This window comes from Cupressus sempervirens, chromosome 10 (genome assembly GCF_028749045.1).
Source record: "Cupressus sempervirens isolate cs-2001-9-10 chromosome 10, ASM2874904v1, whole genome shotgun sequence".
Classification (NCBI taxonomy): Eukaryota; Viridiplantae; Streptophyta; class Pinopsida; order Cupressales; family Cupressaceae; genus Cupressus; species Cupressus sempervirens.
In genome coordinates, this window is record NC_143127.1 from 620906908 (window position 1) to 620931568 (window position 24661).

The 24661-nt window shown below is 34.7% G+C and overlaps 1 protein-coding gene and 1 long non-coding RNA gene across 3 annotated transcripts; both read right to left on the minus strand.

Moving 5' to 3' along the window:
• Positions 1 to 575: 575 nt before the first annotated feature.
• On the minus strand, positions 576 to 1357 carry LOC149535365 (uncharacterized). The gene is made up of 2 exons (XR_016357313.1): positions 875 to 1357; positions 576 to 741 (listed from the first exon to the last, which is right to left on the minus strand). It is a non-coding gene; the product is annotated as an uncharacterized LOC149535365 (long non-coding RNA).
• Positions 1358 to 1621: 264 nt separating this feature from the next.
• GUN5 (magnesium-chelatase subunit chlH, chloroplast, putative / Mg-protoporphyrin IX chelatase, putative (CHLH)) lies at positions 1622 to 9165 on the minus strand. Of its 2 annotated transcripts, none has more exons than XM_089805506.1 (8): positions 8833 to 9165; positions 8342 to 8487; positions 7882 to 7943; positions 7564 to 7641; positions 5567 to 6878; positions 5256 to 5338; positions 3251 to 5053; positions 1622 to 2656 (listed from the first exon to the last, which is right to left on the minus strand). In XM_089805506.1, the coding sequence occupies exons 2-8, from the start codon at positions 8424 to 8426 to the stop codon at positions 1799 to 1801; spliced, it is 4281 nt and encodes a 1426-aa protein (XP_089661632.1). In that variant the 5' UTR covers positions 8427 to 8487; positions 8833 to 9165; the 3' UTR covers positions 1622 to 1798. The 2 variants fall into 2 exon arrangements, with proteins under 2 accessions (XP_089661632.1, XP_089661633.1); XM_089805507.1 differs by having other exon boundaries at positions 7564 to 7638; positions 8833 to 9160.
• Between the last annotated feature and the right edge of the window lie 15496 nt (positions 9166 to 24661).

The following is a 24661-nucleotide window of genomic DNA, read 5'->3' on the forward strand; positions in this document are numbered from 1 at the left end:
AGTATTGTAATATGTATTATAAAATAATATAATAGAAATTAACTTTGTATGTTAAACATTATTTTTACCATGCATTATAAAATATTAAAGAAAATGTAATATATAACTTGCTAATTATTATTTTTTATCAACAATTAATAAAAAATAAAAAATTAATGGTAATATTTTAAATTTTAAATTAGGAGTGCTTGTATTTCAATTTTACTATTATATTTTTTTAAATATGAATATAAAATTAAAAATAAAAAAAAAACTATGAAATAAATATTTAAAAAAATTTACATTGTGTTTTAAAGAAGATTTATATATATTAGAACAATAACTTACTTCACGATCTTGATGCTTATAGGGAAAATAATAGAAGATATATTTTCATCTATTAGTTTCTTAATAGTAGTTTGGGAATGTAATAATTGTGTATATATTTATATTTATTTGCAAAATTCATGCCATTAAAAAAGCAATATGGTGGGAGCTCTAGAAAAGGGGTCTTATAAGACAAAATGAATTCAACCAATTAGAATGGAGATAAATATTTTTTCATATTATATTCTATTGATTAAAAATATGAAAACTTTATAAAAATTGAAACGAGGTAAAAATACTTGCATATAATTGGTTGATACATTCAAAACTAATTCACTAATCAGACATAGTGAATGCAATAGTACATTGCCTACGGCAATACAATAATTTGTAAACAGCCTACTCTTCATTTTTCCACCAAAATGAAATAGCCCCCTGCCAAACAAATTTATGAATAAGTATAATTTTTATTTTTTTAAATTGACAAGACAACCAACTTCCTTAATTTAGAGGCTAATTTTCTTAAGAAGGATACAAAATTCATGGAACCACTTCCTCTTAAAGATACCTGCTTTATTTTTAACGAAGGGTTGCGCATGAGAACCCGGCCTAAGTTATACAACTATCCATCGTCCTTGCATGCAATCTGAAATTCCCGCGAAAGCCGAGGCAAGGAGTGCCCTGTCAAAGAGATTGGCTACCCCATTAAACATCAAAGACAGAGTATACCTTAGGAAATAAGCATCTTCAGCTGAAATTCTCCAATTCCTCCGAACACAAACATAAGCAAGAGGATCATCTGGTTGATGTCTCCAAGCACTTTTTTTGTCAATATTTTGGGGGAGTAAATCTCTGGATTCTTGGAGAACGCTGTCGAGTTTACAGCCGGGAGTTGAAACTTTTCCCGTCATATTTTTTATCAGCTGCAAATCTCCTTCAACACGCACAAATCACAAACCTTGAGAAAGAGTAAGCTTTAACCCTTCTACTACAACTGATAGCTTTAAAGTTTTGTTCCGTTATACTAGGCTATATAGATAAAGGAAGATGATTGTGATCCACTTTAGGCATACATTATGATCCGTCACAAGGAACCCAAGCTGCCCTGTATTTTATATCGAAGCCCCTTCAAAATTCATCTTAATGATGCTGATAGGAGGAGAGGACTATTTTGGTGATTTGCACAATTTGTTTTCTCTTGCCCTATAAAGAAGGCATTCCTTATCTTCTAGTTATTGCCTTCTTGCTATTGAGTGTATTGAAACATCATTTTCATCACCATTCCTCAACAGAATGCGAAGAAGAAAAGAGGAAAGGAACCAAAAATTTCAAAACATGTTTATATACCTTGAAATAAATTAAGAATGTTTTGAGCATTCAGTGAAAATGCTGACTGAAATCTGTTTTACATATTAGATTCTACTATAATAACAAACAAAACACAATTTTAGTAAAGAAATCCTAATTTACATACAAATTTTACTGATCAAAACTAGTTTCTATCAATGCCTTCAATTTTATCTTCAACCTCTTGATACAACTGCCTTAATCTCTCGATATTCTGTTCAGACGTTTCCCAGTAACCTCTTCCATTTGCCTCTAAGAATGTCTGAACTAGCTTCCTGACAGAATTTGGGTTTGTGTCCAACAACCTCTTCAACATGTTTTCATCTTCAATGAAAGTGGTATTTGCTTCCTCATATACCCAATTGTCAACTTGGCCAGATGTAGCACTCCAACCCACAGTATTTGTCAACCTCTTTTCAATCTCCCTAACACCTTCATACCCACTTGAAAGCATTCCTTCATACCACTTCGGATTAAGTAGTTTTGTCCTTGCGTCTAGTCTCACTGTCTCAGCCAGAGTTCTGACTTGTGCATTTGCTGTAGTTGTATCTGCAATATATGCATTGGGCTTTTTCTTGTCCTTTCTCAAGCTCTGTACAAGATTTGTGGGGTCCGAGTCAAAGTAATGACTAACATCTGTGAGAGAGATCTCAGATGAATCTAGGTTCTGAAAAGTGGCCTCTGCTGTTGATAGTGCCATTTCAAAAACTTTTTTATTCTCCTTCATGCCTGCTCCTGGAGCGTCAGAGTCAAAGGCAAAAGATTTTCTGCTCACATACATGTCTTGCAATTGCTTCTCATCATTCCAAGAAGAATTTTCAACAGCTAGATTGACATTAGACGAGTAGGATCCAGATGCATTTGAAAATACACGAGTGGCAGCCTCACGGACACCAATTCCCAGCATTTCAGCTTGCTCTATGGCATGTTTCCTTACATAGTTCATGTCCACAGGTTCGTCAAGCTCGGCTACCATTTTTATTGCTCGGTCAAGGAGGTTCATCTGCACACACATGGTTGTATATTAGGGAAAACAATACATAAAGAAGCTGGGCCAAATCAGTTACTGTCAAGAAAAGATTTGAGTTTTATTCCAAGACAAATAAATTATTGACAATTTCAACCTTCTACATTCCACTATGTTTCAAGAAAATGAATGCTTTCAGAGACAAACGGTGTATGAAGAAAAGGATTTTATCCTATGTGCCAAGCCATTTTCTTTATACACAGTTGTTTCCAACTGCATTTTCTTGAGAAATAACTATTGGAAAGAACAAGTTAGAAGTTAGGATTTATTGTCCAAAACAAATGCAAGCTTCTGGATTTCAAATTGAAAAGAAAAGTTGAAAATCTATGATAATCTCATATGATCCAATATGGTACTTGCAGACTCATCCACAATTTGAAACCTAAACCCTTTATCTATTTGTAATAAAAATTGGGAGTTTGTTGTCTGATTTTTAGCAGTAGAACAACAGTTCCAACAGTATCTTCCAATTCTCACACCTACACACTAATCACGGTCATTTTAAAGAATCAAATTTCTCAACCTCATCAATGCCTGCATAAACATTTTAAAAAGTTGACAAAAATGTACCTGATTGATAAACAAGTCTCTGAAAACTCCAGAACAATTCACCACCACATCGACACGGGGTCTCCCAAGTTCCTCCAAAGATACGGGCTCCACCTTGTTGACTCGACCTAGAGCATCTGCTACAGGTTTTACACCAATCATCCAGAGTACCTGTGCAAGTGATTCACCATAGGTCTTGATGTTATCCGTCCCCCAGAGAACCAATGCAACTGTTTCTGGGTATTTTCCATCATTATCTGCTTTCTGCCTTTGTAGAAGCCGCTCAACTACGACTTTGGCACTCTGCAGTGCTGCTGCAGTTGGAATAGCTTGAGGATCCAGTGCATGAATGTTTTTCCCAGTAGGCAGTACCTTGGGATTTCTAATTGGATCACCTCCAGGTCCAGGTTCAACATATCTGCCTTCTAGAGCTTGCTTCAATGCTCCAAGTTCATTGTCAGCCACAACTAGCCTTAAACAATCACTCAAAAATTCAAAGAGCGTGCGTAGTTTAGTTTGATCAGCATTCCAAAACTTTGTCTTTTCTAGATACTCAATCCAAGGTTCCTTTTGTCCAAATCCAAGCATCGATCCAAGCTTTTGTGCAACATCAGCCACCTGTCCTTTCGGGTTTGTTGTCCTATCAACATATGCAGAGACAGCACCTCTGGAGGCATCTGTTATTTGTTTTAGCAACTCTGCATCCCTCAAAATTCCTTTATCACTGTTTCTGTAAATATCTTCTATACTTCGGTTCAATGCTTCTGCAAGGATCCCCGGCAGTGAATATATCTGTTCCTCGGGTCTATCTAGGGAAGCTATATTGACAAGAGTAGCCACAGCTTCCATTGCAGAAGGCGGTTGCCCTATAACATGCAATCCACAAGGTAATAGTCGAGATTCAATTTCCATTATCTTACTGTAAACTTTTCCCACCACAGAATCCCTCTCTTCTGGCTGAAGCTCTGCACCTTCTTCTGGCAGAACAACATCTTTGTCAAGGTTGCATTGTTTAGCAGTACTGATGATACTGTTGATTATCTGTGTGCCTCTCCCACTGTCCTTGAGTGATTGATAAGAAGATATAAGCTCACTTAGCTGTTTCAGACCTTTATATAGTCCAGCATTCTCTGCTGGAGGTGTCAAGTAACTAATGGTGTTAGCATAGCTCCGGCGTTTTGCTATGGTAGCCTCAGAGGGATTGTTGGCGGCATAGTAGTATATATTGGGAATGTTTCCTATCAAACTATCAGGATAACAGACATCACTCAATCCCACTTGTTTACCAGGCATGAATTCTAAGGACCCATGGGTTCCAAAATGTAGGACAGCATCAGCTTTGAAAATTTTCTCAACGAATGAGTAATAAGCAGCAAATCCATGGTGTGGACTTGCTGATTTTGCAAAAAGAAGCCTCATGGGGTCACCTTCGTAACCAAAAGTTGGCTGCACTCCAATAAAGACATTGCCATACTGTTTTCCAAATACTAGCAGGTTTTCCCCATCAGAATTGAGGTTTCCAGGTGGCTTTCCCCAGTTATCTTCCAAAGCTTTTGCGTAGGAAGTCAGCTGCCGATACTCTCTTACATTCATTTTATAAGCAATATTCAGATTGGGACTGTTAAACCTAGCCTCTTTGTCATGAATTATATCTTCAATAAGCAATTCAGGAGTATCTGGCAAGCCTTCTACATTAAAACCATCTTTCTGTAGATCACGCATAACACTGAAAATTGAAGAGAACACATTGAGATAAGCTGCAGTGCCTACATTGCCTTTATCAGGTGGAAAGCTAAATACGGTGATTGCAACTTTCTTTTCCTCCTGCAAACATGTAATAATTCATGAGATTCATTGAGGCCTCCATATAAACCAAGGCAGCACTAGACCCATTCTGAGCGGTTGCAGTAGAAGAATTTCCCATCCTTAAACATAATATTAAGGACTGTGGTGCCAACATCACATGATATTCCTAAAAAGTCTTACTGTGCAGAAACAAATCAAATGGAGGATGAAAACAAATTACCTTTGTTTTTCGCTTTAAGTTAGCCCACTTGATTGCTCGTGTACAAAGCTGTTCAACACGCTTATGGAGTGCATGGGACTTGCCTGCATAGAGATATATAGAAGTTAGAAAGTAACATTGCATTAGTTTGTAGTATTCCTTCAATTTTAGGAGAAACATGAGTTCTACACATTTATGTAAATGAAAATTATATCCTTGTCACCAAGGACATGATAACAAGTGTTGCCAAACATCACTCATCATTTTTGCATTAATTGTTGGGACTGCTCACAGATATGCAATTGCTCAATTTGCTCAAAAATGAAACCTACCAGTTCTTGCATCACGGCCGGCAAAAACAATGGGCTCCAAACCACCATCAAGCTCAGGAAGAGCAACCTGTAATGCAACCTGAATTGGATGTAATCCCAAAGTGCTAATAAGCCATTCCTCTGTAGTCTGGAACACCAATGGCAAAGCAACAATGTAGGGAACATCAAGTTTGGCTAAAGCTTGTATAGCACGAGGATGATCCTGTCTAGCAGGTCCACCTACTAGTGCAAATCCAGTCAAGGAAACCATAGCATGTACAATAGATTTCTTTGCAAATGGGTCATATAAGAAACGCTCCACAGGAGTAGAAAAGTCTAACCCGCCTGAGAATACTGGGATAACTCTTGCTCCTCTGGCCTCCAGTTCCATCACAACAGCCACATAGTGACTATCATCACCGGTAACAATGTGGGTTCTTTGCATGGCAATACCAATTGTAGGTGCCTTTGGGTCTTTTAGATTTTCATTTGCATCTTTTCTGGTGTCATACCAATTCAAATACTCTTTGACATCATCGAACATACGAGGAGCCAATGGGTGCCATATTCCAGTGTCCAAATAGAGGACTGGATCAGAAAACTCCATATTTGTACTTCTCAGACAAGGTACATAGGACCCAGCAATCATTTTGAAGAAGTTCTCAAGATTATCAGGAGATCCACCCAACCAAAATTGCAAGCTCATTATATATGCTCTAGCATCCTGAGCCTTATCACTAGGTAAATACTTGAGAACTTTGGGTAGAGTCCTAACAAGCTTAAGCATGCTTTCCTCAAAGCCTGCCGACTTCTTCTTTCTCTTGAACATCTGAAAGAAAGGGCTTTTGGATTGTCCTAACTGGGACATACTAAAAGTGCCCAGTTTGTTCAATCTCATCACCTCTGGCATTGAAGGGAAAACCAACACTGCATCCAGTCGTTCCCTCTCTACTTCTACTGCAGCTTTGACTTTTTGAGCAAGCTCTTCAATAAATATGAGAGATCCAATGAATATATTAGCATCTGAGAGATCATTGCGGAAAGTCTCGTAGTTGCTTTGGTCTCTTAACTCCTCTAAAAGGTACCCAACTACCTCAAATGAAGCATCTTTTCTTCTCTGGTTAAGATTACGAACTGCTGCACTTACAGAGGCTTGATATTGAGCTTCAAGTACAACATAGACTATTTTAACAGTAGGCAGTCCTTGATTTCTTTCAGGACTGATTCGTCTCATTTCTGGGTTTCCCTGTGTGAACAAACCTTTCCCAATTTCTGCAGAGGTTTCTGGGGTTTCCTCTGTGACCAAACTGTTCCCAGCGACTGCAGAGATCACCTGACATGCATCCATATCAACTAACATCAACCAAGAAGTCTTAAACCTTGAAGATTATTTGTATAAAAATGAAAAAAAGAGAACTCATCTGAGAGGTCAAATCTGCTTATAATTCGTTGCCTATATCTTGAGTATTCAATGTTCATCTATGCTTTAAGGCATTGTTTGTGGGTTCATGTGCTTATTAATTTCAAAATAGCCCAACAAGTTAACAACAAAGTTGCATAGATTCAAGAGAAGAGTAATGTGTCACAGAAAGGGGTGCACCTCAAAAGTTAACATAAAAAAATTCAGTTTCAGAATGCAATTGCATATTAATATATAGAGACAAGCTAAGCTGGTGAATGCCCTGCTTCATTCTAAGCCTTACAACAAATTGCAGTATTGCGATCATATAATCCAAGGTACATTATTAAATTTAAGTTGCATATACTAGAATCTTAAATACAAATAGGAATTTAGTTTTAAATATGACATGGCATCATAGAGCTGAGACAACATGTGCGAACCAACCAGACTTATGTAGACAGGATCAGTCTCAATTTGTCTTGGCATAGAACTCTGTGAGTTCTGATAACATTTTGCATCTTAGTCTCACTTTGTTAAATACAGCCCAAGACAGAAACAGGTTCAAGCAACATTTCCTTTCATTCTACAGTGATATGAGGAAACAGAGTTAACATACCTTTGGTTCTCTGTTGCCAGCTTTTGGGCCGTAGGCTGAAAATGCAGATGCATGGCAATGACCATGACACTCTCCCTGCTACATGCAAGACAAGGGATCATCAGGTGCCTAAATCCTACAAGATGCAAGACCACTTAGTAGTAACTTGTATTTCTCTACCATGAACCAATCATCTGGCATTCATTAGAATTTCAAAACTAATTTTGGTTTTCCGTGTCGCTCATAACTCCTTTGGAAGAAGAAAGCCTTAGTAGAAAAGTGTAGAATCGGGGCTCAAAATTCAAAAAATTGAAAATCCAACGGAAAACAGGATCTTACTAGTTTTCGAAGAGAGTCTACACTGTTGGGGACTCTAAGGCCTTCAAAAGCCCTATTGACACCTGCACATAGACATTCATAAGATCCAGTATGGAAACGGTAGTATGGAATGCATAACTTCGTACCTGAGGATATGGGTCCTTGATTGTAAGATCAAACCAAGGTACCCACTTTCCTTGCTACAAGAATTCTAATTGATCATAACAAGCACATTACTTAACGTGCTCCAAAGTTAGTCAATCCAAGACAAGATGCATTATATGTACGGGCTTCTGTAAGCTCAGGATTGGCTATCAATGATCATGAGAGGGTTCCTTTGAATAATAGCTACTTATGAGAGATGGGTCATTGAAATAAGATGACTTTAATATTGAATACTTTAAGCGACTTCTTAAGGAGAGAATTTCAAACAGCCATGAATTCAAATGGCATTTATAAATAACAGGGAAACAGTCTACACCTGATAAGCATGCACGACCAGTTTGATGAAAAGGAACAAGCTTAAAACTTGGGGAAGTGTACGAAGATGACACCACAAAGGCCATTGTGTTAAATTATATATCACTCCCCGCTGGCCCGCAACTAATGCCTCAACATGGAATTCTCCTGCATGGGCATTGCGTTCCACATGTCAGACTAGCTTTACTCATACAATTTGCATTACAAAAGACATAGAGAACTATAAATAAACTAAATTCATTCTATTTCCATGGCAAAAAAAAACTATTAAAACTTAATTTTCTTCACCCCACGCACAACACTACTCAGACAAGATAAAGTCATTCTAATTCCATTGCAAAACAGGAGAACTCCGCCATAAACCCAAATGACAAATTCCCAGCAAAAACTATCAGAGCCATCTAAAATTCCTAAGCCCCCCAAAACTTATCGACATCCAATTAAATTTATCAGCACCCAGTCAAATTTAGTGGCGCCATGATTGTACTACACCTCTTTATGGATGGTGTCAAATTGTGAAGAACAGAAGCAGTGGAAGCTCAAGTCTGAGACTTGATTGAAGAATGCCGCAGAAGCCCAATTTGTTAAATGAGAAAACGTTGGTCTCTCTTGAAGAAGACAAGCGACTTGGCTATACCACTACCACTGAATCTACTGAACTCTCTCAACCTATAGGACAATGCCCGTATGGACATTAAGCAAAATTAAGGCACTATTTAGTGAAGATTTTAACGTGGAGAGGGGACATATGAGCCATCTGTTTGGCTGCAGGCAGTAGAAAACAAACAGAGAAATAAATATCAGGTGAGAGTGTGGCTATAAGCTCAAGCTTGATGACATGTGATTAATTTATTTTATTCTATCCGAACAAGCGTAGATTTCCGCTATGGGAGATGGACTTTCTTTGGTCGTGATTGGTCCTTCGAGATTCTCACTTGTCCTCCATATCGAAACACTAAAAGGAGACCATGTATGCAAAATTTGAAACCGATGAATTTGTGTTCTTCATTAGGGCTTAATGGCCACAATGGCATATCCGTTTCATGTGCTTTTAAGCATGCTATGGCCTCTCTTCGTTCACACAAGCATTGATTAGATCAAAATAGTGCGTCGTGACTTTGTAAGGCCTTAACTTGAGCCACATTAGCATTCTCACAATTCAAATTGTAATGGGATATGTCATTTTGTGGTAGTGTTTTATGATTTGTGTTAATACATAATTTAAAATTATAGTTAACTAAGTTAAATTGTTAGCTAATTTGTGTTTTTAAAATAAAAAATTTAGAAAAAAATTTAATCTCATTTTGTGAATGCAAATAAAAAGTTTGCCAACAATAATTCATTTTCAATAGAACCAAATATGTTCAAGAGTTTAAGGGTAAATCTTTAGTTTTTCCTAGGAGGAGTTGGGCTCCCCTTCCTCTGCTAGATTTTGAACAAGGTTAGATAGTGGTTAAATCAAGGAAATCAAGGTAGTCAAAGGCTAATGTTTATGAGAATGCCACCGAAAAATCTGCCATAAGCCTTCCCTAGAACAACCAAATCCCTCCAAGCAATAATTGCTTCTATCCATTGCATTGTCTTAAGGAGGGTTTTTTACAATTGGCTACTTCAGCAAATTTCAGTAAGGTCATAGCTCCACCTCCCAATAATCACATATGACATAGGGCACCTCCACCTACAAGGAGGAATTAGAATCATATGGAAATCTCCCTTGCAAATGATCTCCACACTCCACCTTCTTTCGATAGCCCTGATCACTTGGGGATATTAGGATAGAGAAATCCTACTAAGACATAATACATTCCCCTTGATATTAACATTGATACAATTGATGATATGCGTAGGCACTGCAAACCTTTTGGGGGTTTTTGCGAGATGGTGCAACATTGGGGTTCTTGGAGAAGAAGTTGTTGAATGGTTCCAGGAATCTTACAAAGACCAACTAGGTGTTACCATTCTAGCTAAGGATTTTTATTTTATTTTTTAATTGTTATAATGTGAAACTTAAGCAAACATTCTTGACTGGTATGTTGCACATCTTTAAAGGGTCTAGATTTTCTTTCTTAAACTAGTCTCCAAATTTTACCACCAAGGATCTAGTTTTTTTTTTGAAGTAGAACAATTAGTTATGCTCCAAAACTTGCATGTTGAACTTATGGAGGAAAAAAAAGAGAGGAAAATCGGTAATATGCTTGGAGATTTCATAGTATTTGATAAAGATCTATATTTGTATTATAACCATGTTATCTTGGTTAAATTAGAAATCAATATCAATCTCTGGAAGACATCTCTTTCAAAATTAAGGATATAGTTTACAATATCAGACTCGTGTTCTTCAAGGGTTTTATGAATTGTACCATCTTAAAATGAAAGTACTTTCTTTTAAGACCTTTTAGCACTCCTTAGTGCGGTTTGGTACATTAGGACCTCCTTTTGCATTTAATTACTTGTGTCAAGGTCCTTTCTTCTTCCTACCTTACTCATAACTCTATGTTGGAACTAATCTCTATGCATGACTTCCTCTTTATCCTCTCAACCACATAAATCATGCTTTAAATGAATTTCTAACATTTATCCCTATTTATATCATCAGTTTTCATCGATTCCACAATATTTCTTAGATCTAGGGGAAACTTCGTCCCTCACATGGGGAAAGATATGAGGTTTTCCCTTAGATGGGTGGTAGGGGATGAGGTCGTCCCTTACCTAGGTAATTTTCCCAAAGAAACTTTGGACCTGATTTCAAATATTGCTTTTTCCCTCTTTCTTGAGTTGACCCTTCTCGATGAATGTTCCAAAATTGCTATAAAAGAAGGCCTTCTCTCCTCATTTGGACATCCACTAAAATTCGTTATCATCTATTGGTGTCCATACTATATGCAAGCTATCTATGTTCAAGTTCTCAAGCAAGTCCATTCAAGGAGTTTTAAGCAGGCAAGACATTCTTCATTCAAGCATTTAAGATCTTCATCCTTCATCATGCATTTTCTCTTCTAGATCTAACTTCATCATGGTGTTTGGTCATCAAAGAAGAGATCTACTTCCACATAAGAATTCATCATTGAGACATGTTGCAAGCACACTCATACATGAGGTTTTGCCTTATATGAAATTCTTTTGGGTTTTTGCATTGAGTCAAGACCATCACATTAACATACTTGATCACAAATCAAATGTAATTGAATCAACACTATTATGATATTCTACATTGTTATATTTTCTTCTACTACATGTTAGCATTCCTTCATTTATATCTATTTCAATTTAAGGTTGATTCCTCAACCATGGCTTGACTAAGGCAAGCCCCTTCTAACCAACTAATTTTTCCCTCTATTGTGTGCAAGTGCAAATTCAAAAATACAATTTCAAGCACATATCCAAGGACCACTTTTGAAGCTCTTTTCATATTCATATTCATTTATGGGATTTGACATTCTGAGTTTGAAGACGAGGTCGTCCTAACCCTATAGTACTAGTGGTAGTCCAGTTGCAAATCTGACAATCCAGAGTGCAAATCTAGATATTTTGGCATCACTTTTTAGTCCAAGTAAGGGACAAGGTAATCCATGACCCTGGGTTATGGTTGAAATCCTCCTTGATATGCCAGGTCATCCTTATATAGTTGGGAAAGAACTCTAGCCCAGTTCAGATTTTGTAGTTTTCAGAGGCTCAAAACAAAAATTAGGTCATTTTGAGCTTCTGATCAACTGTGAATCAACTACTTGGTTGACCTATAAAGGGTTATCTTGTAGAGAGATAATCTCAAGGTCTTGGGGATGGTGCAAAAATAATCAGAAATACGAGAGCAAGAAAAAGGGTCATTTGAGCACAAATGCATCCATGGGCTATTATGCTCCAAAATTGGGGCAAAAACACACTAACAATTTTTTTGAAATGCTAATGTTTACTGGATGTTTACTATTGAAATGCTTCTAAGCTACAATTGTCTGAGTTTGCATAAGTTAAACATGATACTTAGAGTTTATAGTCGAGGGGCATCATGACTATACATCAATCTCCCACCATCGCGACTAAGTTAGTCAACCTCCCTTTGTAGTTTGACCTAATCTTTCTAGTTTAGTTGAAGAGTTAATAAAACTAATAAAATAAAAAAGTCAAGACTTTAATTTGTAATTAAAATTCAAAATTCAAATCACCTTTAAATCTAAAGTTCGATAAAAGGATAAAAGCTAAATATTTAAAATAATAATAAACTTAAATTACTTGGACAAGAGCCTACAACACAACGGTAAATTGTGAGCCTCTTATTTGGGAGGTTCTGAGTTCAAATCTACTCGAGCTTAATAAATAATAATAGTTAATCAAAACAATAGTAATTAATCTTGGCTTCAAACTATTACCTATAAAATCATTTGTCACAAAAAACCTCTTTATAAGGAAATAGAATAATTAAAAATATATATATTTAACTTAATTAATTCAAAATTATTTTTTGTTAGGGGTTAGATTTGATAAGGATGGTGGCACTATTTTTTGATTGACAATAAAAGAGTTTATATATTTTTTGGTTTTATCTCTTGTATCTTTTTCTTTAAAATAAATAATATTTAATAAAAATGAGGAGGGTTGTTTTCCCAACTCCCCTTCTCTTTGTTACCTTAGCCAATGTGGTGGTCATGGTTGTTGCGACGTCATAGAAGTGGCCCGCAGGCCTGTGAATGTCACAAGGTGTAGCCCTTACGACTTGCAGCCTACAAAGATCGCAAGGCATGACCCTTGTGGCCCACAAGTCTACCGTGTCCACCTGCACAGTTTTTTTTAAAAATATTTTATTATTGTTTTTTTTGTTATATAGTTTACAATGATAATTAAAATACTAATTATTATTATTATTATTTTGATCGGTAAATGACTGAAGCCTTATATTATATTAGATAAACAAAAGAGATTACAAAATTCTTTGTTCTAACAGGCACTGGTGGGAAAGAACGGAGTAAGAAAACCTCCAGTCTTGCCCAAGACCGAAGCCCTATATTATACAAGTAATAAAAGGGGCATTCCCTAGTGTGAATACAAGTTCAAAATAATAAAGTAATGCTTGGATGAAAAGTTGAGCAGTGCAAAACATCCAAGATGAAGGGACCAATGAGCACCATAAATAACGAACGATCAATTGGGAGGAACAAGAAACCTATTGAAGGAAGAGAACAAAAACTGCAATAAAAATTTCTAACATCAAAAGGGGTTAAGAAGCATAAGTTATAGGGAAAAAATGATAGCTGCCAATACCTAATTGGATAGGATAATTACAAGACAGTGTTTCATTCAAGTCTTAAATGTAAGTTAAGGAGCAATGCAAAATTATGCCAAAGGGTTAATTATAATGTTCTTCACTAAAAAAATGTATTTGTAATGAATAATAGCTAATTTTAAGGATTAACCCGATTTGGATTTGCATTGATATTTTGATGCCTGTTAATATTCTTTGCTGATTATTGAGATTAAATTGATTAATTGATTTGCAATTAATTGCTATTTTTAGATAATATGTTAAAGAGTATTCGTAGTATTGAGAGACCCATACAAGCCTTAACATCCTTTGTAGTTTTTAAATGTTATGGATTGAGAATATAGGGTGAAAAATGAGAAGGCAAAAGCAGAGTCTAACCTTCAAGTGTGCAGTAATATGATCTAAAGAAATAAATTAATTGCAAAGGAGTAGAGATAAAATAAATCTTTTGTCGATTTAATAATTTGAGCAATAAATTCTAATATGATCTGAGAACCAAATTTGGTATCCACATTCAGACATGAAGGACAATGCCATACAAAGGGGTTGAGCCCAAAAATCCATATCGGTCGAAAAACATACATAGATTAGATAAAGGATATAGTATTAACATAAACAATATATTTACATAAGAGAGATAGCCATAATCCATTGAGTACTAAGGATGCCCTAATCTTAAGATAATCTACTCACTGCTTAGGAAAAATGCAGCAAGCCTAATGCTAATATAACCCAAAAATTATACATCTAGGTCCACACCCAAAAGCCTCTTAAACAGAGGGAGTAAGGGCCACCATACTTGGGAAAAAAAAAAAAAACCATCATCACCATGCCCAAGACCTCGATTATTCTTCAGGAGTCTTCTTACCAAAGACCATGATGATTTCTGAGGCTTCCCTGATTGTTTTTGCCCTAGAACTGGGGGGGAGCTTGTAGGCATTTCTCATTTTGTTAGATTTGTCAAAATTAGGGAGGCAGAATCTTACAACATCTAGGTCAGAGAAGTCCACATTTGGGTGAATGAAAGCATCAAAGGCTTGCAAGTAAGTCAAAAGCCACTCTATCACAGGATCCTCTTTGATGTCTCTCCATCATAGCAAAAATTGCACATTGGCTTCCATTCTAGGCCATTTTCGGAAGAAGAGAATATTATCTTTGATTACCAAACAAGGGCACCTAGGAACAATTGTGAGCTCAAAACTACCTGTTTGGTGTGCCATGTAGGCTTTTGGCAGCAGGATTTAAAGTTTCTCATTGATACTAAAGACCACTTGTTCTAAACCTACTAACTGGCTAGGATCAAATAGGTTATAATAGAGTTTGATTATATCTCATTTCTCTACTTTAGCCCTAGCTAGGCATCCAATCCATGTCCCCAAGATGTCACTATTAGTACGCCATGAATAATCATAGTTAAAGAGACCTTCACCCAAAACCCTACTGATAGCAATCCTACTCATGTCGTTTATGGGCCCGAGTAATCTATTCCATCTCTCGAGTTTAACAATGCCACAGAAGGCCATGGTTTGAATTTCAGAGGCATGACACACACAATTATTGGTATCCATAAAGGGGACAACTGAAAACCAATATCAAACGATATGGGAGAAATGGTCTCGACTCGCATTTATAGAATTACAGTAGGGAAGGATCTAGAAAATTGGGTGATGATGCCATTTCCATGCAACTGGATGATTATTCATCCACTCGAAATCATAATTAAAATGATGCCAACAATCATGTTATCTCTGGGTAGTAGATTCACATATGTAGAAAGATGTGAGCCGAGATTTACACCAATAGGGATAATCATGGATCCAAGCGTCAAGGGAGATTTCAATAGAGGACTAGATCTTATAATAATCATCCCTAACTAACTATGATTAAACAATAGCATGTTTACTCCATCTATACCTTTATTTGCTAAAATATCAACTTCAGTATTACCTTCTCTAAATATGTGTAAATCTTACTTCTTCAAAATTTTCCAATAGTCTAATGGGTTTTTCTAGTCTAGAGTTTAATATCCAATTAGGAGTTCTTCCATTCTTAAGCACTTTTAGGACGATTTGCGAATCTCCTTCAATTATAATTTTTTTGATTTTTAGGCTAATACAAAGTTTTAGTCCTTCATCTACAACTTCTAGTTCTGCCATGTTTTTAGAGACTATTCCTAGAGGCTTAGCTCTTTTTATGAGCCAATTTCCAAATTCCTCCCTAATTATACACCTTATTCCTGCTTTTCCAAGGTTACCTCTAGAAGCTCCGTCAAAATTGAGTTTCTTCCAACCTTTCGGTGGAGGTTCCCATTTGCATTCTTTTCTAGTTGTACTATTGCTTCTTTTGTAAATGAGGGGTGGATTGATTAGATGTTTCCAATTCTTTTTAATTTCAACATCCCACTCTGAGAAGGAGCCTTCTTCTTTTGTTGTTTTCCTGAGATAGCAGTTTATGACCTCTATAATGCTAGCTTCAATCTTAATGTAGAGAGATGGTAGATTGAGTTCTTCATTCTTAAAGATTCTTCTATTTCTTTCCTTCCATATCTCCCATACTAGGATTGCTAGAGTGATATTCCAGAATTTTTCGTATACTTTACTGTTTGATTTTTTTGGCCACCCTATCAGATGGTCTTGCCATTTTTCTGACAAAGGAGTTGTCCAATTTAGTTTGGATTTGAGCCATAACCAACATTCCTTCGCAAATTTGCATTGGTATAGAAGATGCTTTGCAACTTTTCATTCTTCTTTACAGAGAGTACATCTTGATGGGCCTTAAAATCCCATTTTCCTAATTCTATTAGCTATTAGAATTCTCTTTTGGGAAGTTGCCCATAGAAAGATGCTTGCCTTGGGAAGACTTGCTAGATCCCAATAGAGGTTTACCAGGATGTTTATTGCTTCCCATCTTTGTGAATTTATAATTTGGTTGTATCCCTCCTTTACTTTATATATTCCATCTTTAGCAGTTGCCCATATAAGTTTGTCCTCCCTATTTTTGAAGTTAATCAAGCGCTCCCTAAGCATATCTTCTAAGATCTCTTTGTCTACATGATTGAGACGACAATTTTCTAAGGATTTCCATTTCTGGGTCATTTCTTCATTAGACTGGTCTAGTTGAATATAATCTTCTATCTTAGTTCCCCAAATCATTTGTAATTGAATTTTTGCATTACGAGTTATGTCAGTATGGTTGAAGGGGGATACCCATTCTAGGAGTCTTCCCAGTATAGAGCTTTATCTCCTTTCCCTATATCCCATGTCGTATATTTAGTGATTAGGGGAGTGACATTTTTAAAAAAATTCCATGCTATAGAGCCTCTAGGAGGATTCCTGCTTCTAAATAGTGATGTACTATCTGATGCATTCAAATATTTATTATACAAAATTCTAGCCCATTTGCTGTCTCTTTCTCGATACATTCTCCATACTTGTTTTGCGCCTAATGCTTCATTCTGCCAATCTAGATTTTTTATTCCTAGTCACCCTGCTTCTTTTGGCCTACATATTTTTTCCCATCTTATTAATGTTGCCTTCTTCTTGTCTTCTATGCCTTTCCAGAAGAAGTTTCTTAATTTCTTTTCCATTTTCTAATTGATATTCTTTGGTAATTGTGAACATGATAGTTGATAAGTAGGTATAGTTGATAGAACAACTTTGATTTTTGTTGCTTTCCCAGCTTTGGTCATCCATTTTCTTTTCCAAGCTTTTGTCTAGTTATCCATTTTTTTGTAGTGCATGCTCCCAGCCTTGATTATTTTTGTTCCCTTTATCTAGGTATATTCCTAGATATTTACAAGGGAAGGTACCTTTCTTATACCCTAGTTCATTGCATATGTATTCTTCTCTATCTTCTGTTGTGTTTAAGAAAAAAATTCAACTTTTTTTGCATTGATTTTTTGAGCTGAAGCTTTTATATAATTGTTTAGGATTTTTTTAATATAATCTATCTCTTTTTTGGCTCTTGCTCCAACTAGTATTGTATCATCAACAAATTGTTGATGTGTGGTATTAGCCACATTTTTAGTGACCTTTATACCTTTAATTTTGTTTTGGAGTTGTCCTATCTTGATTGATCTCCCAAAGGTTTCTGCCATGATGATGAATAGAAAGGGAGAGATAGGATCACCTTGCCAAAGCCCCCTAGATATACTAAAGCATCCTTCTAGAGTTCTATTAATAAGAAGTGAGATTTTTGGGGTAGAAATGCACTGAAAAATGATATTGATCCATTGATTTGAGAATCTGAAAGCTTTGAGTGTTTTACATAAGAATCTCTAGTCTACTTTATCATATGTTTTTTGTATATCTAATTTTAATAAATGCATGCTTCTTTATTCTTTGATGCAAAGTGTATTGTTTCTTGAATGATTGATATGCCATCTAGAATAGATCTCCTAGGTACAAATCCTATTTGTTCTTTTGATATTAATTTAGGGAGATGTTTTTTAAGTCATTTTGCTAAAGTTTTTGAGAAGATTTTATAGATAGTATTGTAGAGAGTGATTGGTCTGAAGTCACTTGGTTCTTCAGCCTTATTTTTCTTTGGGATTAGAGTTAGGAATGTGTGATTGATTTCCACTAAAAGTGTTCCCCCATTTCTCGATGCTTCAATTTCTTTCCACAAGTCTACTCCTATTATTTTCCAACATTTTTGGAAGAAGAAGGCTTGGAATCCATCTGGTCTTGGTGATTTGTCCAAATTAATATTAAAGAGAGCCATTTTAATTTCATGCAATGTGAATGGTTTATTTAGGGATTTATTATCATCTGTTGTGATAACCTTAGGTATTGCTTTCAACATCTCCTCTTGTTCTATTATGTTAGAAGTTTCATAATTATTAAGGATATCTTTGAAGTAATCTGCAAAAGTTTTAGCTATTTTGTCTGGATTATTTAAAAAATTACCTTTTGAGATTTTAATTTTTGATATATTATTATAGGCTCTATGTTGTAGGGTACTTGTATGGAAGTATTTGGTATTGCGTTCTCCTTCTGCCAACCATTTCTCCCTGGATTTTTGCTTCCAATACACCTCTTCTTTAGCTAAAATTTCTTCTTGTTTCAGTAGGTATTCTTTTTCTTGTAGATAAGTTTCATTATTCATTACTTTTTTGATAACTTCTTTGTTTCATTTTTCTAATTTTTCTTATATATCTAACTTTTCTTTAAATATATTTTTGAAGTACTTTATTCTATTTTAGAATCTTTTCTTTTATCGTTTTTAGTTTGGATACAAAACATAACATTTTTGAGCCCTAAGTTTGCTCTTCTTGCCACCAATTTTTTATATTATTCATGAAGTTTTTGTCAATAAACCACATTTTTTCACACTTAAATGGGTTTCTACTAGGTTTGGAAAGTTCCTTGATTTCAATCTTTACCAGAAAGTGATCCGAGCCTGCCATTGGGAGGATTTCCACATTAATTTCTCTCTCTAGACTACTTAGATCTCCTTTTAAAAATAATGTGTCCAATCTTTATGCTATGTAGCTAAAGTCTTTCCTTCTATTATTCCATTTGTATACTCTATTTTTTGTTGGAATATCTATGAGTGAATTTCTTTCTGTCCATTCTCTAAAATCTTCTATTGCTCTTGGTATTGTTTGAATCCCTCCATATTTTTCATTCCTTTTTAATATTGCATTAGAATCACCTCCAATGATAACGTTATCATTTTGTATTTTGCTAAAAAAATGTGTTGATCTCGTTCCATACTACTAATTTGTCGGCTATTAGTGTAGGCCCATAGACATTTATTACTTAATCTGGAGATTATTTTTTGTACTTGAGACTCTACTTCCCATCCAATTAGAATTTGAGGTTATTATTTCTAGGTTGATTTTTTGGTGATTCCATACTATTCCCAATCCACTTGAAGCACCATGGGATGTATTGAATTTTGATTTCCAAATTCCTAGTTTTTGTCCTAACTTTATACCTTCTTTGTTGTTTAATTTTGTTTCTTGAATTAATAGAATTTATGTTTCAAATAGTTTGAGATTACGCTTCAATAAGCATTTCTTGCCAAGGGCATTTAGACCCTTAGCATTCCATGTTGTAATTCTCATTGGTCATTGGGAAGGTTCTTCCCCTTCCCGCTTTGTAGAATTTCTCTAATCTTAGTTTGTTCCTTTTCTTGTCCTATTGCCTCTCTAAGCTCCTTGAGTGATTTTTGTCCTCATTTCAATTTTTTTTTCCACAATTAGGTGTCTTCATCCCTTCCTGATTAATGGATATACCCAAACTTTCCAAATTTAGTTGATTTCTTACATTTTCTACAATTTCTCATTCTTCTGTTTCCTGATCATCCTCTGTTAAAAGTTCTTTAATCAGTTGGTTGTTTATTGGGTATTCTTCTGCTTCTATAGTTTTTCCCTCTCCCTCCATTCTATCTTTTTCTGGCCCTTCTTCCCTGTTGGAATTTTCCACCATGGTTCCAAATTCTTCCCATGTTGAATAGTCTTCTCTCTAATATTCCTATTCTTCTCCTTGTTTACTTATTTGTTTGCTATTCTGTTCTATTTCTTTGAATACTTTTTTCTATCTCAACTAGTATCAATAACTCTATCTCTCATCTGTCTTTTGTCCTACTTATCTCTTCCTTATCCAGATCAACATATCCTTCCCATTGTTTGATGTTTGCTAGAATTTGTAACTTTTCTTCTTTGATTTTTTCCTAATGGTAACATTACTCCATTGGACTGATTCTATTGGCGAGATATTACCTAGGGCTCTGATCATTTTTACCCAATGATTCTTCTTCTTTTTCTATTTGATTTTGTTCTTGATTCACCTCTTCCTCTAATTCCATTACTATGTGGGTCGTTGTTTCTAACTCTCTTTTGCAATTTTCTTCATTCTGATCCATGTTTGTCTCTTCTTCTAATGGTTTTATCTTTATATTGCCTCCTTTTTGTATATCCTTTTCTAAATCTGACCTCAATGTTGTCTTACCTTTACGTTATGTATGCTTGCTATCTACTATGATGAATTGGTCTTCTAGATCATTCTGTAGGAGCAATACCTCATGAGAAAGTATATTTATTTTTTTAACATTGATCTCTATCTCTTCTAGTGTTTCCTTTTCTATTCTATAGTCTTTACAATTTCTATATTTTTCTATTGAAAGTTGGTAATCTGTATTTGTCTTCCATCAGTATTCTATATCTTCTTCTCTTCTTGTATTTTCCTTTTGATCCTCTTGAACTACCTCTTTTTCCTTCAAGCCTTGGTTTCTTTTGTTCTCTGATTTCCTTTTCTCCTTGTTTTCTTCTACCTTTTCTCCCTTTCTTGATTGTCCTTAATATTTCCTTTAAGTTATTCTTGATGTTTATACTTTTAAAGTTTGCTCCTTTTTTTTTTTTTTCTCCTATATATTTAGTAAAGGTTAATTTATATATAGATCTATTTTTTATGATTTTTCTATTTATGGATTCACTTTGTTCTGTTTTTGTTGAGACTAAGAATCTTATCTTACTTGTTTTAAATTGATTTACTTCAAATCCTGCTAAACTTCCTAAAGATTGCCCTATTCTTCTTATTATGTTGATATCATTTAATTTTGATGGAATGTTTGCACATTTCAACCATTTAATTGTCTATTTTTGCTTATTATAGTTTTCATTAAAACTGGGCTTCCATGCTAAAAATTTAATAGGCTACCCTTTGTAAAAACAATTTGATATTTCTATTAGTTCATTCCTAAATTTAATATCCTGACATTGCAGATACCATTATTGATTTACACGAGGAGTTAAGTTACTTACCTTTGCTCCGCATATTTTTGTTAGGGTCTATTCCAAATTGGCTTTGTATTTTATTGGACCATTCCATATTGCATAGATACCTAGATCAAAGCATTCCTGCCATTTTGCTTCACTGTATTTGTTGTTGATGATAATTGTTTTGATGTTTTCAACATTGTCTTTATTTCTTTGGTTAGGGTTTGTAACTTCGCTCCATTTATTTGATTCAAACTGCTTTTCCGATGTGGGGGAATATACAGGAGTGCTTAGGATATCTTTGTTACCTTTTTGGTTGATCTATTAATAGGGTTTTTTAGTATAGACACAAATGATTTTTGCTTTTTTCGCTGGGACTTGTGACTGAATTGACAAAGATCCTAGAGGTATATTATTAGGTTCAAAGATCTATATGGGTTGAGATATTTGAGTGCTTTTCTTTTTATGATTCAGCGTAGACTTATTTTGTTTACTTCCTTTGTTGGTATATTTGGTTTTCTTGAAAAAAACTTCTTGATTCTTCAATCACTAATCCAAGCCTTCGTTCCTGGTATATGGTTTTGAGATCTGTTTTTCATTTCCATGCTTGCTATACTTTTTGTTTTTAGCTATCTTCCAACCATCTTCTTCGTTACTTTTTTGGGTTTTATAAATTACTATGTTTCATTCTACATGAAGCCTGATTAGGGTTTCAAAACCATTCATCTTTTTTGTTATTTTGCAATCTTTTTGTTCTTCTTGGATTGTAGAAAGTGCATCAAATCAATTTTTGACTTGCAGGGCACTTCCTCCTATAGTCTGATATTGACTTGCCATATAGTTTAAAGGAGGTCTGCGTCTAAAATTAATCACATTTCTTGCTTTCTTCAAAAAATTTGTCATTTTCCAAAATGCTAATTATTTTTAATAACATGTTTAAGGTTTAAAGAATATAGTTTTTTAAATAGTGTTTTCAGCAAAATAAATAGACCCACATATAATATGTATATTATATTACTATAATATATACATACATATATATGTATGCATGTATATATATTTCTAGTAAGAGCTATAAATAATGAAGCATCACAAATGTTATTTCATCATAAGCAAATAATAATTCCATTCATATTTAAACTTATATATATATATAGTGGCATGTTGTGATGGTTAAGTTGTTATGTTGTTATCCTTGCCATCAAGGTTCAAATCTCATGGGGATGAGGTCCCCCGTTTGTGGCCTCACTGGTTCATAGCTCCAGGTCAAAGCGTTTACCCCTTCATACCAAAATTATACAACAATAGGTAAGTATAAACTACTTTGGATATCCAAATATACCTAAGTTTAAATTAATCATAGTTATGTAATTGAATAATATTTAATGCAATATAAATTTTGTTCAAAAATAGTCTATTAAATGATTTATTATTGTAAATGTTATTTAACTATTTTGTAAAGTAAATACCTCTCTATTTTAAATCAAATTAATCACTTTTCTAACTTCTAAACTAGACATGAAATCTTTTTTTTAATATGCTAACATAAAAACAAACATTTATATATTTTTTGAATATTATTTAAATCCATGATAACAAAATGCATACACACGTCAAAATGCACTCATTATCTAACATTTGAAATGAATTTAATACTTTAATAAAAATTTTAACCCTCTCCTTTTATTGAATAAAATGTATCAATTATATTCCTAAGTATTTTAACAAATACTTTTAGTAAAACTATAAAACATTTTCTTCTTTTCTCTTTCACTTAATGAAACCTTAACAAATACATATGAGAGATTAAAAAAAATTATGAACATAAAAGCATAATCATTTCTTTCATTTGTTGAAGGAATTTTTAAAGCTTTTACAACTATAACTTTTTAACTAAAATTTTGTAACTATAATTACTTTTTAATAAATACTAACAACAACAATGCTTATATATATTTTTAAAATAAGTTGTTTATAATTTGATTTAATTTGAACACATAACATAAAACAAGAATTACAATTAAATGGGAGACTCTCCCAAACATTACATAACAAGAGAACCGATCTTGCACTAAGTGACATTAACAACAATATTTTTCTATACTCCCAAGCTTTAGGATCCACAAATGAACTTGCAATAAAAAAAATAACTTGCCCATTGAAGCTCACCTCCCAGTCAAGACCTTTACAAAGCCACCCTGGAGATAGGAGAACTAGATCCCAAACAATTACACACAATCCATAAGAAAAAATACTAAACAAATCTATATTTTTCTTATAACCAAACTCTCGAACCCAAGACTTCACAAAAGACCTCCAATGGGTTTAAAAAGGGGGTGAAGGTGGATATCCAAAGAGGAGAAATGTCAAGAAAGAAACAAAATACATTCCTTCACAAGGAAACCAAAAACTCCTTGCTATTAGATAAAAATAACATGCCCTATGCCCCACAAATGGCTTGCTAGCCATACTCCCCTTATGCCCCTCACTATAAAAGTGGCACAAGGAGCCCATGCATCCTTGTTTTATCCCTCTCCTCCTTGAGGAGAGACTCTACACTCATTTGGTGTTTGCAATCCCTTCATCCCAAGGTCATCTATCTCACCCAAGGAAGAGAATGACTTTGAAAAACTCCCTACACAATACATAAAACAACCAAAAGGAATACATTGCAATATAACAACATCACAATATTTACAACAACACAACAACGTGCAAGTAATTTACAATACAACACAAAAATATAGACATGAGAAAATGATATGAACCTCAATCCAAGAAAATGGAAAGGGAATAGTTGAGTAGAGCTCCTCTCCTTCGAATCTTCCACAAAATCCTACTAACTCCTAGAATTGTCTCCAAAGTTGGAGAGTGTGTGATCAACCAACCAATAATAGAGGAACCCTCTAAAAAGGCTCTACACATTTCCCACAACTCTCTTAGGAAAATAACAAGTTCTCATTAGTTCCTCTTCCCAACCTTTAATAGGTTTCTTAAAAAGGAACTAAAAAGGTGTCATAGGAAAAGGTAAAAGGTTTCCTACAACAAAATGGATGGTTTTCTATCCAAGGCCTTACTTCTAAAAGTTGATTTTTGACCATCTTGAAAACTCAAATTTGGGAGGCCTCCTAAGTCATCTATGAATTGTCCTAGGAATAAAAATGAACCTTACCCATACCTATATCAAGTGGGCTTGCTAAAAATGACCCAAATTCAACCCTAGGTGTCCATTTAACCCCTAAAAATACCATATAAAATTTACATACGGGTTGTAAGTGATTTAACCCAACCTTTGGCTCTCTAATCAAGTGGTTCACTTAGGGATCCCATAATGGTACTATGGT